Below are 20,173 nucleotides of genomic sequence, written 5' to 3'. Positions count from 1 at the left end.
CTATAAACCAGGACAGTGGTGAGCACACACAACACACACAGACAGGCAAAAAACAAAACAAATAAATAGCATGACCATGTGGGCTGCAGTTAATACAAATTATTGAGGTTTTTACCTGATAAATGACTGAACTGATTAAAAGCGTGATAAAATGGAGATTTAAAAATGGAGATTTTGTAATGTAGTATTATTCTTTTGTACTATGTACATCATCCACCAAGATTTGAGAGTTCCTGAGAGTCAATATCTGTAAAAAAAAAAAAAAAAAAAAAAAAAAAAAAAAAAAAAAAGGAAAGCGTTGGACGGGCCCTCGCACCCATGCCCCGTGTCCCCCTTGTGCCCGTCGGGGATGGTCCGTTTTTTCCAGTGTTTTATCACGCACTTACTCACTCACTCACTCACTCACACACACACACACCCCCGACGCTGACAAAAACCCACCGGTAGTACATTCGATGCCGGTGCCTCGCTGGCCACTAGCGGCGCTCCTCCAGCTGATGGCGCCCTGAGCTTGAGTTTGAGAGGTGTTTCCGCTCCCTCTGTGATCTCACAGTGGGTGTGTGTGGGGGATGAGCATGCAGCTGGTGTGACAATAGAGCAGGCAGAGTGCAGAGCACAGCACACCAGAGTCCAAAACTGTTAAACAAGTCTTCACAGTGGCCACAAACTTTTTCCAATCCACACCAAATTATCATATTTTTGTAGGAATTTACGTCCTCTTTCCATCGGCATAGGTTTGAAAGCTGTCAGAGTTGTACTTTAGTCAGCAGGGGCCTAATTAGTGCCAAGTGTCTGGCCAAGTGCCTGCTTATTCACACCAGTCCATGGGAAAAAGTGGAGGCTGTGGTTGAGGACACTCTGACTTTGAGGGCTTATATCTACCAAACGAATTGAGTAATGATGAAGTTTTGAGCAACATTTGTTAAGCACTGTGTCCTCTGTCATGTATTAAATTTTCAAGCCGCTGCCATTTACGCCCTGGGAGGAGATAGATTTCCTGCAAAGTAAAAATTTGGGCGAAAACGTGACTTTCAAACGCAAATTGTGGACTTCCTGTTGGTTTTAGGTGGGGGGCACGAGCACGAAAAATGTCAGCCTTGATGAGATCTACGTTTCGGCTTTGGTATGGTCTTTCTGTCACATTCCTGAGGGCCGCAGCGGCTGCCTTTGCATCCCTAGGTGGTGCTAGCAAGCCCATTTTTGCACCTAGGGGGTTCAATTTTTGATTTTATCGAATTTTTCGCCAGACCTGGTGTACGTGCCGAATTTGGTGAGTTTTGGAGCATGTTTAGGGGGTCAAATTAAGCGTTAAAGAGACATAATAATAATGAAGGGGAAAAAAAGAAACGCTACAATTACAATAGGGCCCTCTGTCAGATAGGCGAGGGCCCTAAAAAGAAGAAGTAAAAAAGTTATAGGGCTGCATTTTCTACAGTAATCCATTCCAACTGGATTGAGTGAACATGATTCGGAAGGCTACTGCTGGTCAGGTGAAGCTGGTCAGAGTTCCTGCTAATCAAGAGTGCATTCTGCAATTATGCTTCTGGAATTTTAGGTTTGACCCATCACTCCTCAGTGAGCTGTCTCCTTGGTAGAGGTCTGTGTCTACTGTCTAGTTATTATTATGGATTTCCCATGGTTTTTTTGTTTGTTTGTTTGTTTGTTTGTTTTTAGGAATATTCACACTTATATTGGCTACCAAATAGAAACAACAAAACAAAACAAAACAACAAACAAATTAAACAGCAATAAGCTAATTAGGCCTAAATAAATTTTAATTTTGTTATTTGAAAGTTCGCCCTCCCTGGTGTCTTCTTAGAAGAATTCTAGCCCTTGGACAAATGTATTTGATGACCCCTGCTCTAGAGTAACATTATTGTTGTGACTTTGGTAAAACCAACCAACTGTGAAACTAGTGAAAATATCTTGCTTCTGAGAACTAGCACTTCAACAATATGAAAGCAAGCATTTTCCTAGCTAACTGATAAGAGAAAGATCTCCAAAGCTCTTTATTAGATAGAAGCCCTTTCCTCTTTTCACCTTCTGACATAATCCTTGGCATGCCATGCTAACAAGCTACAACTGCATAAGCTATGCAGTTAATGTGTGAAATAAAGTGAAATAGCCTACATACAGAGGAGATCAAGAAAAACCTAAACTCACTTTGCCTAAATCAAAATTGCAAATTGAAAAGCATCAGCAAACACTGTACTGTATATTGAGACAGTAAAATTGAGTAAATAGTGAAGCTGTTTTACTGTAGAGGCACACAATTCTGCTGGCTACAAATCAGCCTTCAATCCTCTTGACAAGCGCAGCCCCTGAAACAGCAACAGCATTCCTGCAAGATGCTGGTTACATAGACTTTGGGCTTTTATGTCCAAGGACATCATGTCCAGGGATGCCACCCTTCACTGACGCCCCCACCCCGGGTTGCTCAAAGTTTGCAGCGCATGGTTGCTGGCGGTGTCACTTCTCCATCCAGTTCAGTAAAGGTCAGCAGGATGTCGGCTGTGTTTTCACGCCTCACTTCCTCCCTCTGCTCCTGATACCACCGGAGCCAGTGACACATGTACGTGTTTAATACACACACACACACACACACACACACACACACACACATACACGTACACACACACACACACACACACACACACACCTCTGAATCATGCATATCAACACTGAGATGTTCACATTGCAAGGTGCACATCTCAATTTATGTTCCACAGCCTAACAAAATTGCACAGATCCATAACTTTTGCACACACACACACACACACACACACACACACACAAACACACACACACAAAGAGAGAGAAAGAGAGAGAGAGAAAGAAAGAGACACACACAGTTGAACACATACAAAGCGTCCACATGCTAGCACATGCACAGACTTTGTGACACTAACACAAACTAACGTGTAGTACACACTCAGGCTCTCATGCTGTACTCCAGCTTACATTGCACTACACACATTCATGCTTCATCACACAAATCCACACACAGGCTGTTGTAAGTCCAGAGCTGCTGTCTTCTACTAATACTCACTCTAACAAACACACACACTTTCAAACTGTCTTATTTACAGTCATGGAAAGAGCACATGCACACAAGCACATACACGCAGGCTCACTGACAGAGAGTGATGCAGACACTATAGAGACAGGTGGTATCCGCGTAGTATTCACAATTTCAGACAGTATCAGGTGACTGTCTGAGAGGGCTCTCAGGAAACTGTGGGACAAGATGCCTGAGTTTGAGAGGGTGAGACACACACACATGCACAGAGAGAGAGTGTATACAGTACAGGCCAAAAGTTTGGACACACCTTCTCATTCAATGCGTTTTCTTTATTTTCATGACTATTTACATTGTAGATTCTAACTGAAGGAATCCAAACGATGAATGAACACGTGGAGTTATGTACTTAACAAAAAAAGGTGAAATAACTGAAAACATGTTTTATATTCTAGTTTCTTCAAAATAGCCACCCTTTGCTCTGATTACTGCTTTGCACACTCTTGGCATTCTCTCGATGAGCTTCAAGAGGTAGTCACCTGAAATGGTTTTCCAACAGTCTTGAAGGAGTTCCCAGAGGTGTTTAGCACTTGTTGGCCCCTTTGCCTTCACTCTGCGGTCCAGCTCACCCCAAACCATCTGGATTGGGTTCAGGTCCGGTGACTGTGGAGGCCAGGTCATCTGCCGCAGCACTCCATCACTCTCCTTCTTGGTCAAATAGCCCTTACACAGCCTGGAGGTGTGTTTGGGGTCATTGTCCTGTTGAAAAATAAATGATGGTCCAACTAAACGCAAACCGGATGGGATGGCATGTCGCTGCAGGATGCTGTGGTAGCCATGCTGGTTCAGTGTGCCTTCAATTTTGAATAAATCCCCAACAGTGTCACCAGCAAAACACCCCCACACCATCACACCTCCTCCTCCATGCTTCACAGTGGGAACCAGGCATGTGGAATCCATCCGTTCACCTTTTCTGCGTCTCACAAAGACACGGCGGTTGGAAGCAAAGATCTCAAATTTGGACTCATCAGACCAAAGCACAGATTTCCACTGGTCTAATGTCCATTCCTTGTGTTTCTTGGCCCAAACAAATCTCTTCTGCTTGTTGCCTCTCCTTAGCAGTGGTTTCCTAGCAGCTATTTGACCATGAAGGCCTGATTGGCGCAGTCTCCTCTTAACAGTTGTTCTAGAGATGGGTCTGCTGCTTTTTGTTAAGTACATAACTCCACATGTGTTCATTCATAGTTTTGATTCCTTCAGTTAGAATCTACAATGTAAATAGTCATGAAAATAAAGAAAACGCATTCAATGAGAAGGTGTGTCCAAACTTTTGGCCTGTACTGTACATGTGTTACTGCATGTTACCTGGAGTGTGTGTGTCCATCTGCCTATCTGCAGTGACTATTTCTCTTTGGTGTGTGTGTGTGTGTGTGTGTGTGTATAAAGGCATTCAGAGCAGAGTTGACAAGACCCTCCCTCTAGGCAGACCAGTGTAAATATTTAAAACCCAGACGGGTTGTGGTGTTGCCACAGTAATGTATGTTTGATTGCACTGGAGACCAAGAGCCCACCACAAGCTTACACACACACACACACACACACACACACACACACAAACACACACCCAAACACACACCCCTTCGCATGCAGACACGCACAGGACCCACCTCTTACTTAAACATACACGCTCTGTGTTATTCATTTTGACCTTGTCCCTTCTTTTTTCTGTACAGCAACCTTGTTCTGCAGTTCTGTCATGTAATGGCATTTTGTACATAGTCCACCACTTTCCTCGCACATCAAATCAGTGCACTCACATGGATATGGTATAGTTTGCACAGACTACCCCTCTCCCATGTTTAACTTTCAGTGCTGTTAAATAGACCTTTGTTGGTTAGTGTCACTTTGTGAATTCTGGACTGATGGACGGGGTTCAACATGTTGAATATTATGCTTTTTACCCCGTGCAATAGGATACAAGGATACAAGGAAGTTTATTTGTCATTATACAACAGGTTGAATAATGAAATTAAAGTGTGGTTCCCTCTTGATTGATTAATTGATTGTATAGAAATAGAATAGGTATTAAAATATAAATTTTACTTTGATATATGTGCTACTGTGCATTACCTGAAGATACCTTTTTTGTTTTCAGCATGCATGCCATTCTTCTGAACTATAGTGAAGGAAGAGTTCAGTTTTCTGTAAGGTTAAATAATCTTCTATTAAGTGTAAAGTGCCAAGTGTAAATGCATGCAAGAAGCACTGGGGCTGGATTTAAATCAGATCTCTCCCACTATCTCTGGAGGTGTCCTGAGATGCATTGTTCTGCGGTCTGGCCAAGTGTGAAAGCATCAGGCTATACAGGCCACATATTTCATATATTCTCCTCTGACAATACCATGGCTCAACCAACCGAACCCAAGTGCTGAGAAATGTCCATTAACATCCATAGGAAAATGGAAGAATGATGCTGTAGGAGTAGCAGTAGTTAGGCTGTTCAGTAGAAATGATTTGGAAGAGATTCACTCATGGATCATCTCTTTCTCTGCCATATCTGACTGCAAGCCAGGCTACTTGCCATTTCATCAAGATTTTAAAATCTTGATGAAAATCTAAACAATTGTTTCAATTGTGTTTCAACTGTGTATGGGAAACGCAACAAATTTCCATAAGGATTTAGTAGTAATCTGGCTGCTCCTTAAATGATGTGGGTAAATTGTATCTAAATGTTAGCCAGATGAAAGATTCATGACATCACAAGTATAAAATGGGGCAAGAGTGACATATTTGGCTAGGAATGTGAACATTTTTTTTTTATCTTGTATGAGGCATAGTCCATACCTACATGGGTGGGTTTTTTTTTTTTTTAAACTGGATTTTTCCTTCGTTCTCAAAAAAAAAAAAAAAATCCAGTCCACACAAGTATTTGTATTTAAAAAAATTGTCTACATGAAAGCACAAAACACAAAAACACTTCAATGTGTGAGTGAAGCAGCTCTCTCAAAGACAACGGCGATGCCCTTGACGTATGGAAGTTCACTGACCATTGTTCAGCAATTCATTCTCACAGTTATCCACCAATAAGAGGTCCACCCAGGTCCCATCAGAAACAGTGACAGTGGTTTTGTCTGTGTCCTGAGAATGTTGGATTATGTGACAGTCACCTCCATAGCACATTCTGATGCCTCTGTTCCTCAATATAGTGGAAGAACTGTATATTTGTGTGAACACAAAAACATTGTAGTAATGTTACAGCCACCACTATTTTAGCCACATCTGCCATGGAAACAAAAGGAAATAACTGTGCACACTCTGATGTTACGAGCCAAAATACTCTCAGTTTCCGAAAATCTTCATCCTGGAAGGAGTTTTCCAAAACATTTGGCAGTTTACAGGTGGATGGAAGGCTAAATTGCAAAGACAAAGCTACTGTATGTTTTCAAAAATACCCGTGTACATGTAGACAGGGCCTGAAAGTTTATCTAATGGCTGCTGCAACATAAAATATGACATTAAAACTGGCATTATTAATGAGTCGTTGAATCAGTGTATTATTTTAAGCATGCTTAAATTATTTTAAGCATATATACGTTATTAGACGGAACTCACACAGGATCGGTCATTGAAGCAAAAACGCAAAGAATCTTTTTAATTTAAATGGGGGTAGTGCATTTTGGCTATGGCAGCGTCTGCTGCAGGGGATTCAGCAAAAAATCCAGCAAGAAAACCATCATCAACTTTTGTTGTAACGCACCCTGACTTCACACTGCAGAGGCTTTCTTTTCCCTCAGTAGGTCAAGTTCATGTCCCAAAACTTGTCATTCATTGTTCAGCTGTCTCACTTGAAATGACAGCCAGCCTGATGCTGAGGTAACCAGTGTCTGTAAAACCTGTCAGTCTGAAAAGCCACCCCAAGCGTTGAAAAAACACAGAGTTGACATATCCATCATGGAAAGAGAGAAAAAAGAGATGTTAATGTGTAGTAATGTTATCACTCATGTCTTTGAACAGTTTTTTCTGCTTAGTTTTTTTGTTCTTTCTTACTGCTTTCTACTATTGTTATCACTGATATGATTTCCCTGTGCTTGATAGCCACAACCCAGCTCCACACAACAGACAAACGCTGATGAAAAGAAGTTAGACGCTAGCAATACTGTCATCACTAGCCTACTTAATGCAAGAGAAACCACACCATAAATTCAAACTGATAATTCTCAATTTTGGTTTATTTCCATATTAGTTTTTGTTCTGCTTGTTTATAGCTGTTATAGCTTTTGTCATGTAGTTCTCTATTCTTGGAGACCAAGGATATCGCTCCATGTCCATCTTGAATGCCAGTTCAGCTTTAATTTTTCTTTTTTTTTTTTTTTTTTTGTTTGAACTGATTGGTCCATGTGGATTTTATATAATTCAATGAGTGGTATCAGGTTATAGTGTTACCTGATTGGTCCATGTGGGTCAATCAACCTATTTAAAATGCTCTCACCTTATGTCTGTAAATTAACTTCATGAAGGTCTCTATAAATGAAGCACGCAGTGTGTGGGAGTCTATTGTTCTGTCATTGTTACCCATGGTCTTCACCTGTCAACATGCAGTTGTACAAAAGTTCTGCTCTTGTTTTTTACCAAATATGTTTTCTTCCTTTGTCTGTCAGGCCTTGACTACTGTAAACTGACTGACGAATCTTTGGATCCGCTTGCTGCTCTGGAGCCAGTATTGACCAGTAAGAACGTGCTGTCCATTTCCAAACTAGCCAATCAGCTGCCTGTCCCTGGCAGTGAAGGGGCCACAGTTTCCTCCAGTGCCGTCCACACAGTGTGGCTCAAGAGACTCTTCTGGACAGGAGACCCCCAGCTCTTGAAGAGACCGCCACGTAGTGATCAGGATTATCTCCATGCCTACAACACTTGTGCAAAATACCTGGAAAGGCTGGTCCCAGGTGATGCTGTCCACTTCCTGGATGACATCACATTCTCCCCCAAAGCAGCCAATCATGTAAGTCTGGATTAAACCAACAGTGGAGAGTGATCTTGTTTAGCTTAGTTTTGTTTTGTTTTGTGTGCTTCCTCTGAAACTTTGCAAAACTTTTTTTTTTTTTTTTTTAGATAACTGAGTATATGATATATAGCAGGAAGTGGAGAGAAGTATGACAATGTGCAGTGTGAACAAGGCTCTGTTTTCTATCATTGTCTCAGGCCAGGACCGGTGGGAGTCAGGCAGCGAGACAAGGTGTAATTGTGGCACAGAAGGTAGCTGGCTTGAGGCAGCCACCCAAACAGGATTCATATGGCATTAGGGGAAAGGCTTTAGGGGATTTCCAAGCACTAAATCACACTGTTGCTCTCCTATCTCCCTTTCACTCCATTGCCTGACCTGTTGTCTGTCATGCCTTTGGATCAATTTTTGAAAAGTCAGAAACCGTTGCTGAATTCTAAATATATTATTCTATTCATGTCCCCACTCTGTCGCCTCAAAGCATATACCAGCCATGATTTATAAAAGAAATTGTAAAACTGCACAAGATATGTCAGCCACATAATTACTGCACTCTGAAAAATTGTCCTGCAGAGAACTTAAAGTGCCTCAGCGCCCCTTATCAATAGTAGCTTACTGCTTTTTCATACTGGCAAACTGCCAGCCTTTTTTTTTTCCTTTTCTTTTTAGACCCATCATTCTTTTCCATTCCTGCCTTCTATGGTGTCTCTTTTTCTGTGACTCTCGGAGAACTAAATGATCCCCCTCTACTTCAGAGCCAATTAAACTCTAATTCCCAGCAGGCATTGCTTTCACATTTTTTTACCACATAGATTAACTGCCCCCACCCCCACGCCCCTCCACCCCAAACACACACACACACATACACACCTCCAGATCCTTCTTCTCCTTCCTTTCTCTGTCCCTTCATAAACCCTCAAAGGTAAAACTTGACCCCCCTCTCACTGATCCAAGTGCACCCTGACCTTTACTGTCACTCCCCAGAATTGACTGATCTGCTTCTCAGGAGGCAACGTGAGATAGAGAAGACCGGGACTTATCTTACCTCTTAGGAGTTTGTATTTTGAAGGGATGTGGTGACTGTTGGCCCTCTGAAGTATTGATCATACGTACCCTCCTTAGTGGAGGCATCCTCCCCCGGTAGACCTCCAACCTGTATCCAAACCCGAGCTACTACACTCCTGATCAAAATCTTAAGACCAGTTGAGAAATTGCAAGAATTTAGATTTTGCACTGTTGGATCTTAAGAAGGTTCTAAGTAGAGGTTCAAAATGCAAAAAGAAGAAATGGGAGTGAGACAAAAAAAAAAAAAAAAATTGAGTAAACAATTTATTGCAAACAACCATTAAACTGAAATAGGCTGTTCATCAGCTGATCAAAAGTTTAAGACCACAGCCTTTAAAAGCCCAAATCTTGGCAAAAATGTGGATTCAGTGTCATTTTCTGCCAGGTATCCACACTGTCATGACCTCCTGATGGCAAAGGCAAAAAAGCTTTCTTGTTAATCACCTCAAACATTCGTTTCGGCATGCTTGATGCTAGTGTTTCCAGGATGCTAGTGGGAATGTTGCTCCAAGTGGTGAAGATGGCTTCACGGAGGGCATCCACTGTCTGGAACTGGTGTCCATTTTTGGAAACTTCCCTTGCCATCCAACCCCAAATGTTCTCAATTGGATTTAGATCAGGGGAACATGCAGGATCGTTCAAAAGAGTGATGTTATTTCTCTGGAAGAAGTCCTTTGTCAGGCGCGCATTGTGAACTGTAGTGTTGTCCTGTTGAAAAACCCAGTCATTACCACACAGACAGTGGCCTTCAGTCATGAGGGATGCCCCCTGCAACATCTCCACATAGCCAGCTGCCGTTTGACGCCTCTGCACAACCTGAAGCTCCATTGTTCCATTGAAGGAAAAAGCCCCCCAGATCATAATGCCGCCCCCTCCACTGTGCTGTGTAGAAAACATCTCAGGTGGGATCTCCTTGTCATGCCAGTAACGTTGGAAGCCATCAGGACCGTCAAGGTTAAAGTTTTTCTCATCAGAGAATAAAACTGTCTTCCACCTTTCAGTGTCCTATGTTTGGTGCTCTCGTGCAAACTCCAAATGGGCAATTTTGTGCCGTTGAAGGAGACGAGGCCTTTGAAGACGTTTTTTGTTCTTTAAACCCTTCTCTCGCAGATGACATCTGATGGTTATGGGACTGCAGTTGGCACCAGTGACGAGCTTAATTTGGGCCGAGGATCATCCCGTGTCTTGACGGACAGCCAATTGGATCCTCCGGCTCAGGGCCGGTGAAATTTTTTTGGGTCTACCACTTGACTTTTTTGTTCCATAATCCTCAGGATCTTTTAAGAAGTTTAAAATGACTGTCTTACTGCATCCAACCTCAGCAGCAATGGCACACTGTGAGGGCCTTGTTGTTGGGCCTTGCTTATGCAGCTCAACAATCCGACCGCGTTCAAAGACAGAAAGGTTTTTGCCTTTGCCATCAGGAGGTCATGACAGTGTGGATACCTGACAGAAAATGACGCTGAATCCACATTTTTGCGATGATTTGGCTGTGGTCTTAAACTTTTGATCAGCTGATGAACAGCCTATTTCAGTTTAATGTTGTTTGCAATAAATTGCTTACTCATTTTTTTTTTTTTTTTTTTTTTTTTTTGTCTCACTCCCATTTCTTCTTTTTGCATTTTGAAGCTCTACGTAGAACCTTTTTAAGATCCAACAGTGCAAAATGTAAATTCTTGCAATTTCTCAACAGGTCTTAAGATTTTGATCAGGAGTGTACTTTGCCTATCGATGGCTCCAAATTCTGCCTCTGGATCTTTTGAGAGATGGACACACACACACTCACACTTCACAGTGCACACATGCACAAACACACTCTTGAAGGACTTTATAGCTTTATCAGAAAACTCCCTCTTGGCTGAACCAGTCTTGGCTGAGAAAAATACTGTCAGTAAAAGCAATGATATGGTGAATGCAAAAGACTGAGGTGCGTATCTGCCTGCCTGCATGTGTGTGTGCATGTTGGTGTGTATTCGTGGCTTGTCACAAGTGTAAAACCTCCCACAGCCAAGGGTGCTGTCTTCTCCTCATTAATGGTTAAGCTGCTTTTACTGAAAAATCAATAACAACAGGCCGGCAGCTATGATCTCGCACATGCACACACACACACCCACACACAGTCCCACCTCAGACAAAAGCCACACATGGAGTCACAGTGACTTAACTGTACATTAGTGCAGAGAGATCAGATATTCTCTTCTTTTTTGCCTTCTGTCTCTTCTCTCTCATGACTTCACTCTTTCTTCTTTCCCTCTTTACCACATGACTCTCTCCCCACCCTTTGCTCTGCTTCTTGTGCGCTCCATCCCTCTCTCTGTCCCATTCACCCTCCCTCCTCCTGTCCAGCTGAGCATCCAGATGAGGTTGGTGGTGATAAAGCAAGCGACCAAAGCCCTGAGCCAGCTGGGAGAGAAGAGCCAGAAGAGAGAAGGTGAAAGTCATGAGGAACAGAATGGGACAAGCCCAGCAGGGATGGATTTTGATCAGGCTGTGGCCCACATGCAGCAGTCGCAGGCCCATCTGCACACTCTAAGCCATGCCTTCATCCTGTCACTCAAAGACAGCCAACAGGTAAACTCCTCTTAGCCTGCTGATCCATTTTGAGAAATCATCTTTTTTATTAATGTGTTGTTAATGATGAAGGAATATTTAAGAGACTGGGCCACTCGTCAACTTACCTGTGAAGTGATGAGCACAAAAGCACTGAATTCCCTGGTAGATTCCCTGGTAGATCATTTGCATCATGCTAACTCTTTAGCATACACTATATTTAGTGTTAGTTGCAGTGATGTTGAACACTTTTTAATGTACTAAGTTCCTGGGACTCACAGATAGTCATTTAAGTGGGTCCCAGGGAAATTTAGTGGGTCGCCAATAGAATTTATGTTTTTTGAGAAATTGTAGTGTTAAACTCGTGTTTCATGTCATGTGATCATAATTACGGTTATGGTTGTATGTTGTATAGAGGTTGAAGTAACTAATTACATTACCTCAGGTTACAGTAACTGTAACTGTTACTGTAGCTTTTTTGTGTGCATTTGAGTATTTTTTTTTCAGCCGGTAATTAAGTCAGTAAGTCCATTTTTATTTGAGTATTGTACTTCCCTATATATTAAATCACATTCATTTCAAAGAACAAGTGATCAGTGACAGATTGTGGAACCTTTCACAATGAATGCTCAGTCAGCAAAGATGAGAAGAGGCATCTGCTTCTACTTTGTTGTTTCTAATTTTGTCATTTCCAAATTTACAATAAAAGGTGCACCATGAAAAACTGCAGATGGTCAGTGGAAGTGAGCAGTAGTTGAGTTGTAAAAAAAATTCAGGAGGGATGGCCAAGGTTATGACTTTACCAATTTTTCACCTTTTTTTTAAAATGGTGGATTGTGTAAATTGAAATAGACATACTAGCTTACTGATGTACTGCCTACATGATATTACGCATCTCCAACAGTGTTTAAGCACTCCAGTTGCCTATGCAGAAATATAGACATATATCAAAACGAGAATAGGTGAAAAGACGCATTTTGCTGCATTTTTTGCCCAAAGCTGCATGGGTATAGCATAAAATGGACATGTAGGGAAGACTTGTGGCTACACCTACCGTTGGTCCTCAGGATGCCCTGTGACTACCTCTGCTCTTAAGCAGTTCAGGTCAAATGCAGAGGACAAATTTTCCCACAGGGATCAATCAAGTGTAACTTAATATTCATGGTACTTTTGAGTCTGTTGGGAATACATTTATTACAATTTTCAACAACTGCAATGTCCTGGGAGAAAATTCATTATCAGAACAAAATTCCACAAAACACTGTAAATAAGACTTCTGAATCCTCTTTGTCTCTCTGCTGTGTCACGTCCTGATGCTTCCTGGCCGTGATTTTACTCTACATGAAGAAAACAACATTATGGGGTTTGATAGAATGAGCAGACATGTTATGTTAATAAGTTTTACAAATGATTAAAATAACATGAACTTGCTCTTGGATAATAGACAGAATTTACAGTATATAGATTAATTCACATTTGCTGTATTCACTGTCTGTTATATTAAATGATCTTAAAATTTATAGTTATCAAACCTTCAATCCTGCTAGCTTCTGGGTCCCCTCCAGCTCCCCTTGCCTCTGTTGCCCTGTGTTGACCCTGGATATCATCTATGGAGAAAATATAGGCCACTGAATAGCTTTTCAATGAAGGCCAATGAAATGATTCTGTGGTTCTGCAGGAATCCCCTACTCAATGAAACAGCTAAATATAGGTTATTATTGGGTTAGATTTACTCTCTAAAGCAGTCACCAGATTATGAGACACTGCACAAACTTACAAGCACATATTACTAATATTACTGCAAATGGCTGTGTGCTCTAATTGCACTCTGGTTACCTGCCTTGAACATCAAAATTCTAGCTAACATCTTCACTCGATTTTGTTGCCTGATGAGTCCCATTGGTGAAAATTATGTAGCCAAGTGAGGAATATTTCATTATTAGTATCGGTAAAATATTTGAGTCAGACTCTCATCTAACTGTAAATATCTGTTTCACTTTTGCCACGCTTATAAAATCGAATCTACTGAGTGACAACCCTAGCGTTAACTTTAGTGAACTCGTGTTGTAGCTAGCTAGTTAACAAGAGAGACTGATGTAAGCTCCAAACTAGCTGTGTTGTTATTGCTTATGTCCAGAGATTGAACCTTTGGTGACTTTTGTAGACTAATAAAAATGAATGACTGAGATTCCTTAGTCTTGACTTACCTCTCACCTGTAGTTTTGTCTTCTTGAAAAAGTCTCTGAGATTGCGTTGTCCACATGCCCGTTTGGCCATGCTGACATTGCAATATCCACAAGATGCCGTAGCAGCTTGTGCCTCTGGCATCAACCAATTTAAAAATAATAATAATAATAATCATGTTGTGTCACTGCATGTGTGCATGCCCCCATGCCGTCAGATTTTCATATTATATTTTACTCAACAAGTTCAATACTCTCTAAATGATGAAATAAAAAAAAGAGGATAAAATGGGTGGGGTGGGGGGCTGAGGGGGCAGTTTTCCAGGGGGGATGTTATTGACCATTTTTATTTCAGGGGAGATGCCATGCTCCCCTGCTCTGACAGTATGTGTTTGGCAGCTTTCGCCAGAGTGGGTATTATCTTTCGTTTTAAGGATTCAGACCATTTCGGTCCGTTCACCAAAATGACTGGGTCATTCGTTTGTCCAGTGGTCCTGCATGAGAGCTTTGTTGCTCCTGAACACTGAGTCACTTAGTGGGCGAGTAACCAAACTGAACTGTAACTGGAGCCTCAATAAGCCTTTGTTCTCTCATTCACTGAACAGGATTGGTTCAGTGAAGGAGGCTGATTCAAAACTGATATGAGCGACTCAGCTAGCTTACCCTTCAGTTCAGTCCCAGACGTGTTGAAATGTCCTGAAAAAACAGCTGCCTCTAACTCACACAAACTTGGATGTTATGCATGGGTAATCCATTTTGTGACTCATATGACTTCTTGTACTGTTCTGCAAAACTAGGTTGAAAATAAAACTTAAGTGGATGTTTGGGTGTGCTTGTTGTGTAATTCCAGAATGGCCCCTGTGCGCTGTATTTATTTCAGTGGCAGTTGCGGCCTCGCTGGGTCAGCTCTGTCAGCCTGAAATATCCATTACCATTCAGTGAAGGAGAGATAAGGTGCCACTTTAGTATTACCAGGGTGAAAATTGGGTGGGTCTCCTGGACATATCGATGATGAGTGCACTGCCCACTGTAAGATTTTATTGCGTCAGGAATGCCAGATATGTATTGCACTGTAGTTGGCAACCACTGTTAACTCAAAAGTAAGATGAGAGGAAATAAGATAGCAGACAATTGGACTCGAGTCATAGTGACTCGACTCGAGTCAACTCGAGTCACAAATTTGACGACTTGCGACTCGACTTGGACTTGAAGGTAAAAAGACTTGACTTGACTCTGACTTGCAGACAATGACTCCTGACTCGACTCGACTTGAGACAGGCTGGCTCGGACAACTTGTAGCATAAGTTTGTCTTTTTTTTCCACGTGAATATCATATTAGTATAGAGCAGTGCAGGTTCAGACCATTGACTGATTGATTGGAGACAGCCTACTCCCTTTAGTTTTTTCGCATGTAGCAGAGAGGCACTGCATGCATGTACGCACGGTGCACGCACTCTGATGATCAGTGGGGGTGCCAGAGACACAGCCGCGCTGCTGTTATTTGGAATCATGGAAACTGCTGGCAGTTCTTTAGTTTCCAAAGTAATCCAGTTTGCTTATAAAAACTTCCAATCTGATGGAAAACGGCAACGCAGAAACGCTCAGTGTGCATGTGTGTGCGTGTGCATGTGTGTGGGGGTTCTATATGGATGCGTAGCACAAGCTGTGTCACTCACCACTGTCGCGATCGCTGATGTAGCCACTGTGACTGTGTAAATTATATCCACCATGGTAACAGCAAGCCCTCGTCTTCCATCACTTTCAAACATCGCAACTTTTCATAAGACATAATCAGGCGTCAGCAGGGTTAAAAAATTAAGTCGTTTCACGTGCACCTGCATCACCAGGAAAAAACATTACAACACCTGCACCGGCACCGTACGAGTCCAAAAGGCAAAGAAAATTTCCAGGCTACAGCAGCGCACTGACATAGATTGTGTAACAAAGCGAAGAGTTGCCACTCCGCTCTATTTTCATTGACTAACAGCAGCACACTGGCTTAGCTTGTCTATTCAGAGAAGAGGTATCACTTTGGATATTTTTTTTTTTTTCTTATCTATGTTATCACATGCATGCTACTGGTCATTCATTGGTAGTTGAATTGTTAGGTCTGTTTGATAGGTAATTTACATTTTTAAAACAAATAATAATTTAACATATTGTTAAATGATTTGACTCACACTTACTGGTAAACATCTACTCCTGCAAGATAATTTATTATTTTCTACAACTCATAAACATACACTAACACTACATACTAAGTGTTTGAGCAACATATCTCCTCTGGGCTACGAAAGGTGGTCCTAGCCATTTTTACCAGTCTTACAGCCATTTTAATTATCAGTACCTATATTCATTTGTTGTCAAATGACACAATATAATACAAGTACTAATGTGTTGCATAACTAGACAGGCATGTACAGTAAGTCAGTAACAGCTCAAAATGCTTTTTAATAAAACTAACCAAATCAATAAGATCTAATCTAAATCTAAATGATCTAAATGATCAGACCTGTAATGTTGTAATGGACAAATGAAATCAAATAACCTGTGACTCGACTTGACCTGACAGCCTGTGGCTGACTCGACTTGACATAACTTATGACTTGACTTGACTTGACAAACTTGTTACTCGACTCGACTTGACTCGACATAACCTTGTGACTCGACTCGACTTGACTCGACATAACCTTGTGACTTGACTCGACTTGCTTGCCCACAACAGGAAAGACTTGGGACTTGCTTGAGACTTGGACCAAATGACTTGAGACTCGCTTGGGACTCGGATCGGGGTGACTTGTGCAATTGTCTGTAAGATAGGTCACTGTAAATCAGTCTGGCAGCTTTGTGTGGGAGACTGATCAAATTTGCGTCAAGCATGATACAAAAGTAACATACATCCCCAGTTTAAATTGGAAGTGAACATAGTCAATAACTCTACAGCGAAAAATTTCTGCATAATACGTGAATATATGGTCGCTCACTGGAGCTGTTTCCAAAAATAAGACATTAGTTAAATTAGCTAGTTTGAGTTAATGACATTCACAGGAAACATATGAGATTTTTTATTTATTTATTTTTTTTATTTAATTTAATTTATTTTTTTTATTATTACTTGAAGGTCTGTGTTCCAATTTTGGATAAAACTAGGATGAAGTCACCTGTTGTCATTCATGTATGCTAAAGCAGTGGTTTTCAAATTAGGGCTGGGTCCTCCAGTGATACGTGAGGGTCTCAGGAGGTGTGCTCAACAAAATAAGGAATTGCTTAATTTTACTATAATTTATTCCCAAAAATTGTTATGATGTAGAAAAGTGTGATTGATTATCTTAACTTTATCTTTTAATCTCACCACTTTGTATCTATTTATCAATGTTCAAGTATGACATATAAACAATTTAATATTAAACACAAACCAAAGTATCTTTTGATATCAAGGTCCATAGGGAAAAATCAAATCAAGGTTTGAAATGGGGGTTAGCATGAAAATCTAAGGAGTAATCTACATGTATGATTTAGTGTATTCCTTTTGGTTTACTGATTCAGACTCCACCACATACACACACACTCTCACGCTCACTCACATTTATATACATAGTGCATTCTGAAAGTATTCAGACCCCCTTCACTTTTTTCACTTTTTTTATGTTGCAGCCTGATGCTACAATCGTTTAAATTCATATTTTCTCTCATTAATCTACACTCAATACCCCACAATGACAAAGTGAAAACAGAATTTTAGAATTTCAGATTTTTTTTTTTTTTTTTTGCAAATTTATTAAAAAGGAAAAACTGAAATATCACATTGACCTAAGTATTCAGTGTAGAGTGTAGATTAATGAGAGAAAAATTGAATTTAAACAATTGTAGCATCAAGCTGCAACATAATAACAGTGAAAAAAGTGAAGGGGGTCTGAATACACTCTGAATGCACCGTATATAGACACACATTCATTTACTCAATCACCACACGCCCTATTCCCTTGCCTGCCTCAGAGATCACCTTTGCTTTGATATAGAGATTGTGTTTGTGTGTACCTCTGTGTGTGTGTGTGTGTGTGTGTGTGTGTTATGTATATGTCTGGAGTGGTTCTTCCTAACTAAGCTCTCTAATATACCCAATCAATGGTTTATTAATGTAAATCTGTGGGCTGCTGTTTCAAATGAGCCCTACTGTATGGCCATACATACTAGGGATGAGCAAGTACACCACTATCTGTATCTATATCTGTTCAACCATCTACATTATCCGTATCCGTACTCGGAGCGGGCGCGGCCTAAACCAGAAATGGGTGGGGCTTAAACCAGTATGTTATTATAAGACTGAAATTGATACGGCTTGATCAGAAGTTGCTATATTTATTGTTTATTAGAAAACTATTTACAGAACAGCCTCAGAATTGAGCTTCAGATCAAGCTTCAGATTTACAGAACAAGTTTTTCATAAACAGAACATGAATATTTTTAAGTGCATCAATGAATGCAACACATGCAGTAGGCAATTATGAAGTACTAAGTAAAATGCAATGAACAAGAGTTTTCATACTCAACATAGCTTTCTTTTTTTAATTTTTAATTTTCAAATTTTTTTATGATCAAACTGTGATTTTTTTGTTTTATTATTTTTTTTACTACCTCATGTTCTTGACTAGGAGAGTTTTTTTCTAATGTTTATTTCCACACAAAGTTAAACATAATGTTGATTATGGTCTGTGTGTGTGAGTGAGTGAGTGAGAGAGGGAGAGAGAGAGAGAGAGAGAGAGAGAGAGAGAGGAGAGAACGTACCTGAGTGCGGACACTACTCTGTCCACCGCATCATGCAGTACAGTTTTATATATACAGTATAAAGCTTAATTTGTAATATTTATACTACTACTATATTTATTTTTTATGAACTACAGTGAGAAAAAGTCAGACTCTCAGTGCATGCAGCCAAAATAAAATAAAAATAATCATGTACTTTGTGTGTTCAGCTAATGTATGTGTGTAAGTGGTCTGTGTGTTAAGACAGTGACTCTGCACCAAGGCCAAAGTTTTCCAACTGACTTTATATCAAAAACCAGCTGGTAAGAGCGAGCAGATGGTAAAAAAACAAAACAAAAACAAATCCCGAGCGGTGTAGAGGCAATGAGAGACGCGACGCGCGTTGCTTTCAGCTTGTCTGCTCAAAAGCACTGCGTCTGTTACCAGTCAAGTTTAGCAGAAACTCTACTGACTATCAGTGATTACAAACCGAGGGAAGAGCAAGCTGAAAAAAACCTGACCACTACTGAAGAGAGATGCGACGTGAGCTGTCAGACCTGAGTGAGTGAGAGAAAGGTTGTCACTGTGTGTGTGTGTGTGTGTGTGTGTGTGTGTGTGTGTGTGTGTGTGAGCGGCACAGCTGCAGTGAACTGTGTGTGTGTGTGTAGGGGAGGGGCACTGTGTGTGACTGGCCTATCACACAACGTGGACACAATCAGCTACCCAATGAGGATTTTCACTCATCACGAGCACAGATATTGACTCATATTACTCGTATAATACTCGTACTCGTCAAAAGTTCTTTATCTGTACCGGATCCTCGTTTCAGCCGAGTATCCGGCTCAACCCTAATACATACTATCCTGTATTTCATTAACCAAAGTCACACTGACTCACCCCACTGTCACCTGTCTTTCACTTTGTGTGTGTGTGTGTGTGTGTGTGTGTGTGTGTGTGTGTGTGTGTGTGTGTGTGTGTGTGTGTGTGTGTGTGTGTGTGTGTCTGTGTGTGTGTGTGTGTGTGTGTGTGTGTCTGTGTGTGTGTGTGTGTGTGTGTGTGTCTGTGTGTGTGTGTGTGTCTGTGTCTGTGTCTATGTTGTGTGCATGTATACACACAAATGTGAGGGTGAAGATCCAAAAGAGGGGAACATCACGATGTGGCGAGCTGAGTGTTGCTATGCAACATTAGGGTACTCATGAAAACTGGTCATTTCTGACCCCCACACTGTGCAAGTTAAACACTGTGCTAAAACAGCATACTTTCCATAATAAGCAAGACAATACAAGCATTAAAAACACTATTGGTAGAACTGTAGTGTGAAGTCACAGGCACACTCTAACACATCCACATAGGGCATACATGCAATATGCTGCCACCTCTACAATGTAACTTTCCTTCTTTTGGTGTTGGGAGCTGTTGTATACCGAGAGAAAGAGGAAATAAGGAAAAGGAAAGGGCAGATAGGTAGAGAAAGATAGATAGAAAAAAGCCCTGTAGGCTCTGTTTGGCTATACAGTAGTCATTTATCAAGTGCACCTGACTAGCTTCTGGTAATGATCCTGGCTCATAGAGGAGTCCACTACAGGCGCCTTTACCTGGGATAAGGATAGCAAA

At 41.1% G+C, this 20,173-nt stretch overlaps 1 protein-coding gene across 1 annotated transcript in view; it reads left to right on the top strand.

Annotated features, from left to right (window-relative positions):
- The window catches only part of nbas (NBAS subunit of NRZ tethering complex), a 409,584-nt gene that overhangs the window by 270,932 nt on the left and 118,479 nt on the right, over positions 1 to 20,173 (top strand). The window contains 2 exon segments of the mRNA XM_030047740.1: positions 7,678 to 8,018; positions 11,430 to 11,654. Coding sequence (XP_029903600.1) covers positions 7,678 to 8,018; positions 11,430 to 11,654 — 566 coding nt within the window.

The sequence above is a fragment of the Myripristis murdjan genome, chromosome 24, assembly GCF_902150065.1.
Source record: "Myripristis murdjan chromosome 24, fMyrMur1.1, whole genome shotgun sequence".
Classification (NCBI taxonomy): domain Eukaryota; kingdom Metazoa; phylum Chordata; class Actinopteri; order Holocentriformes; family Holocentridae; genus Myripristis; species Myripristis murdjan.
Note: the sequence above shows the minus strand (reverse complement) of the source record. Positions and strands in the feature narration are given on the sequence as shown.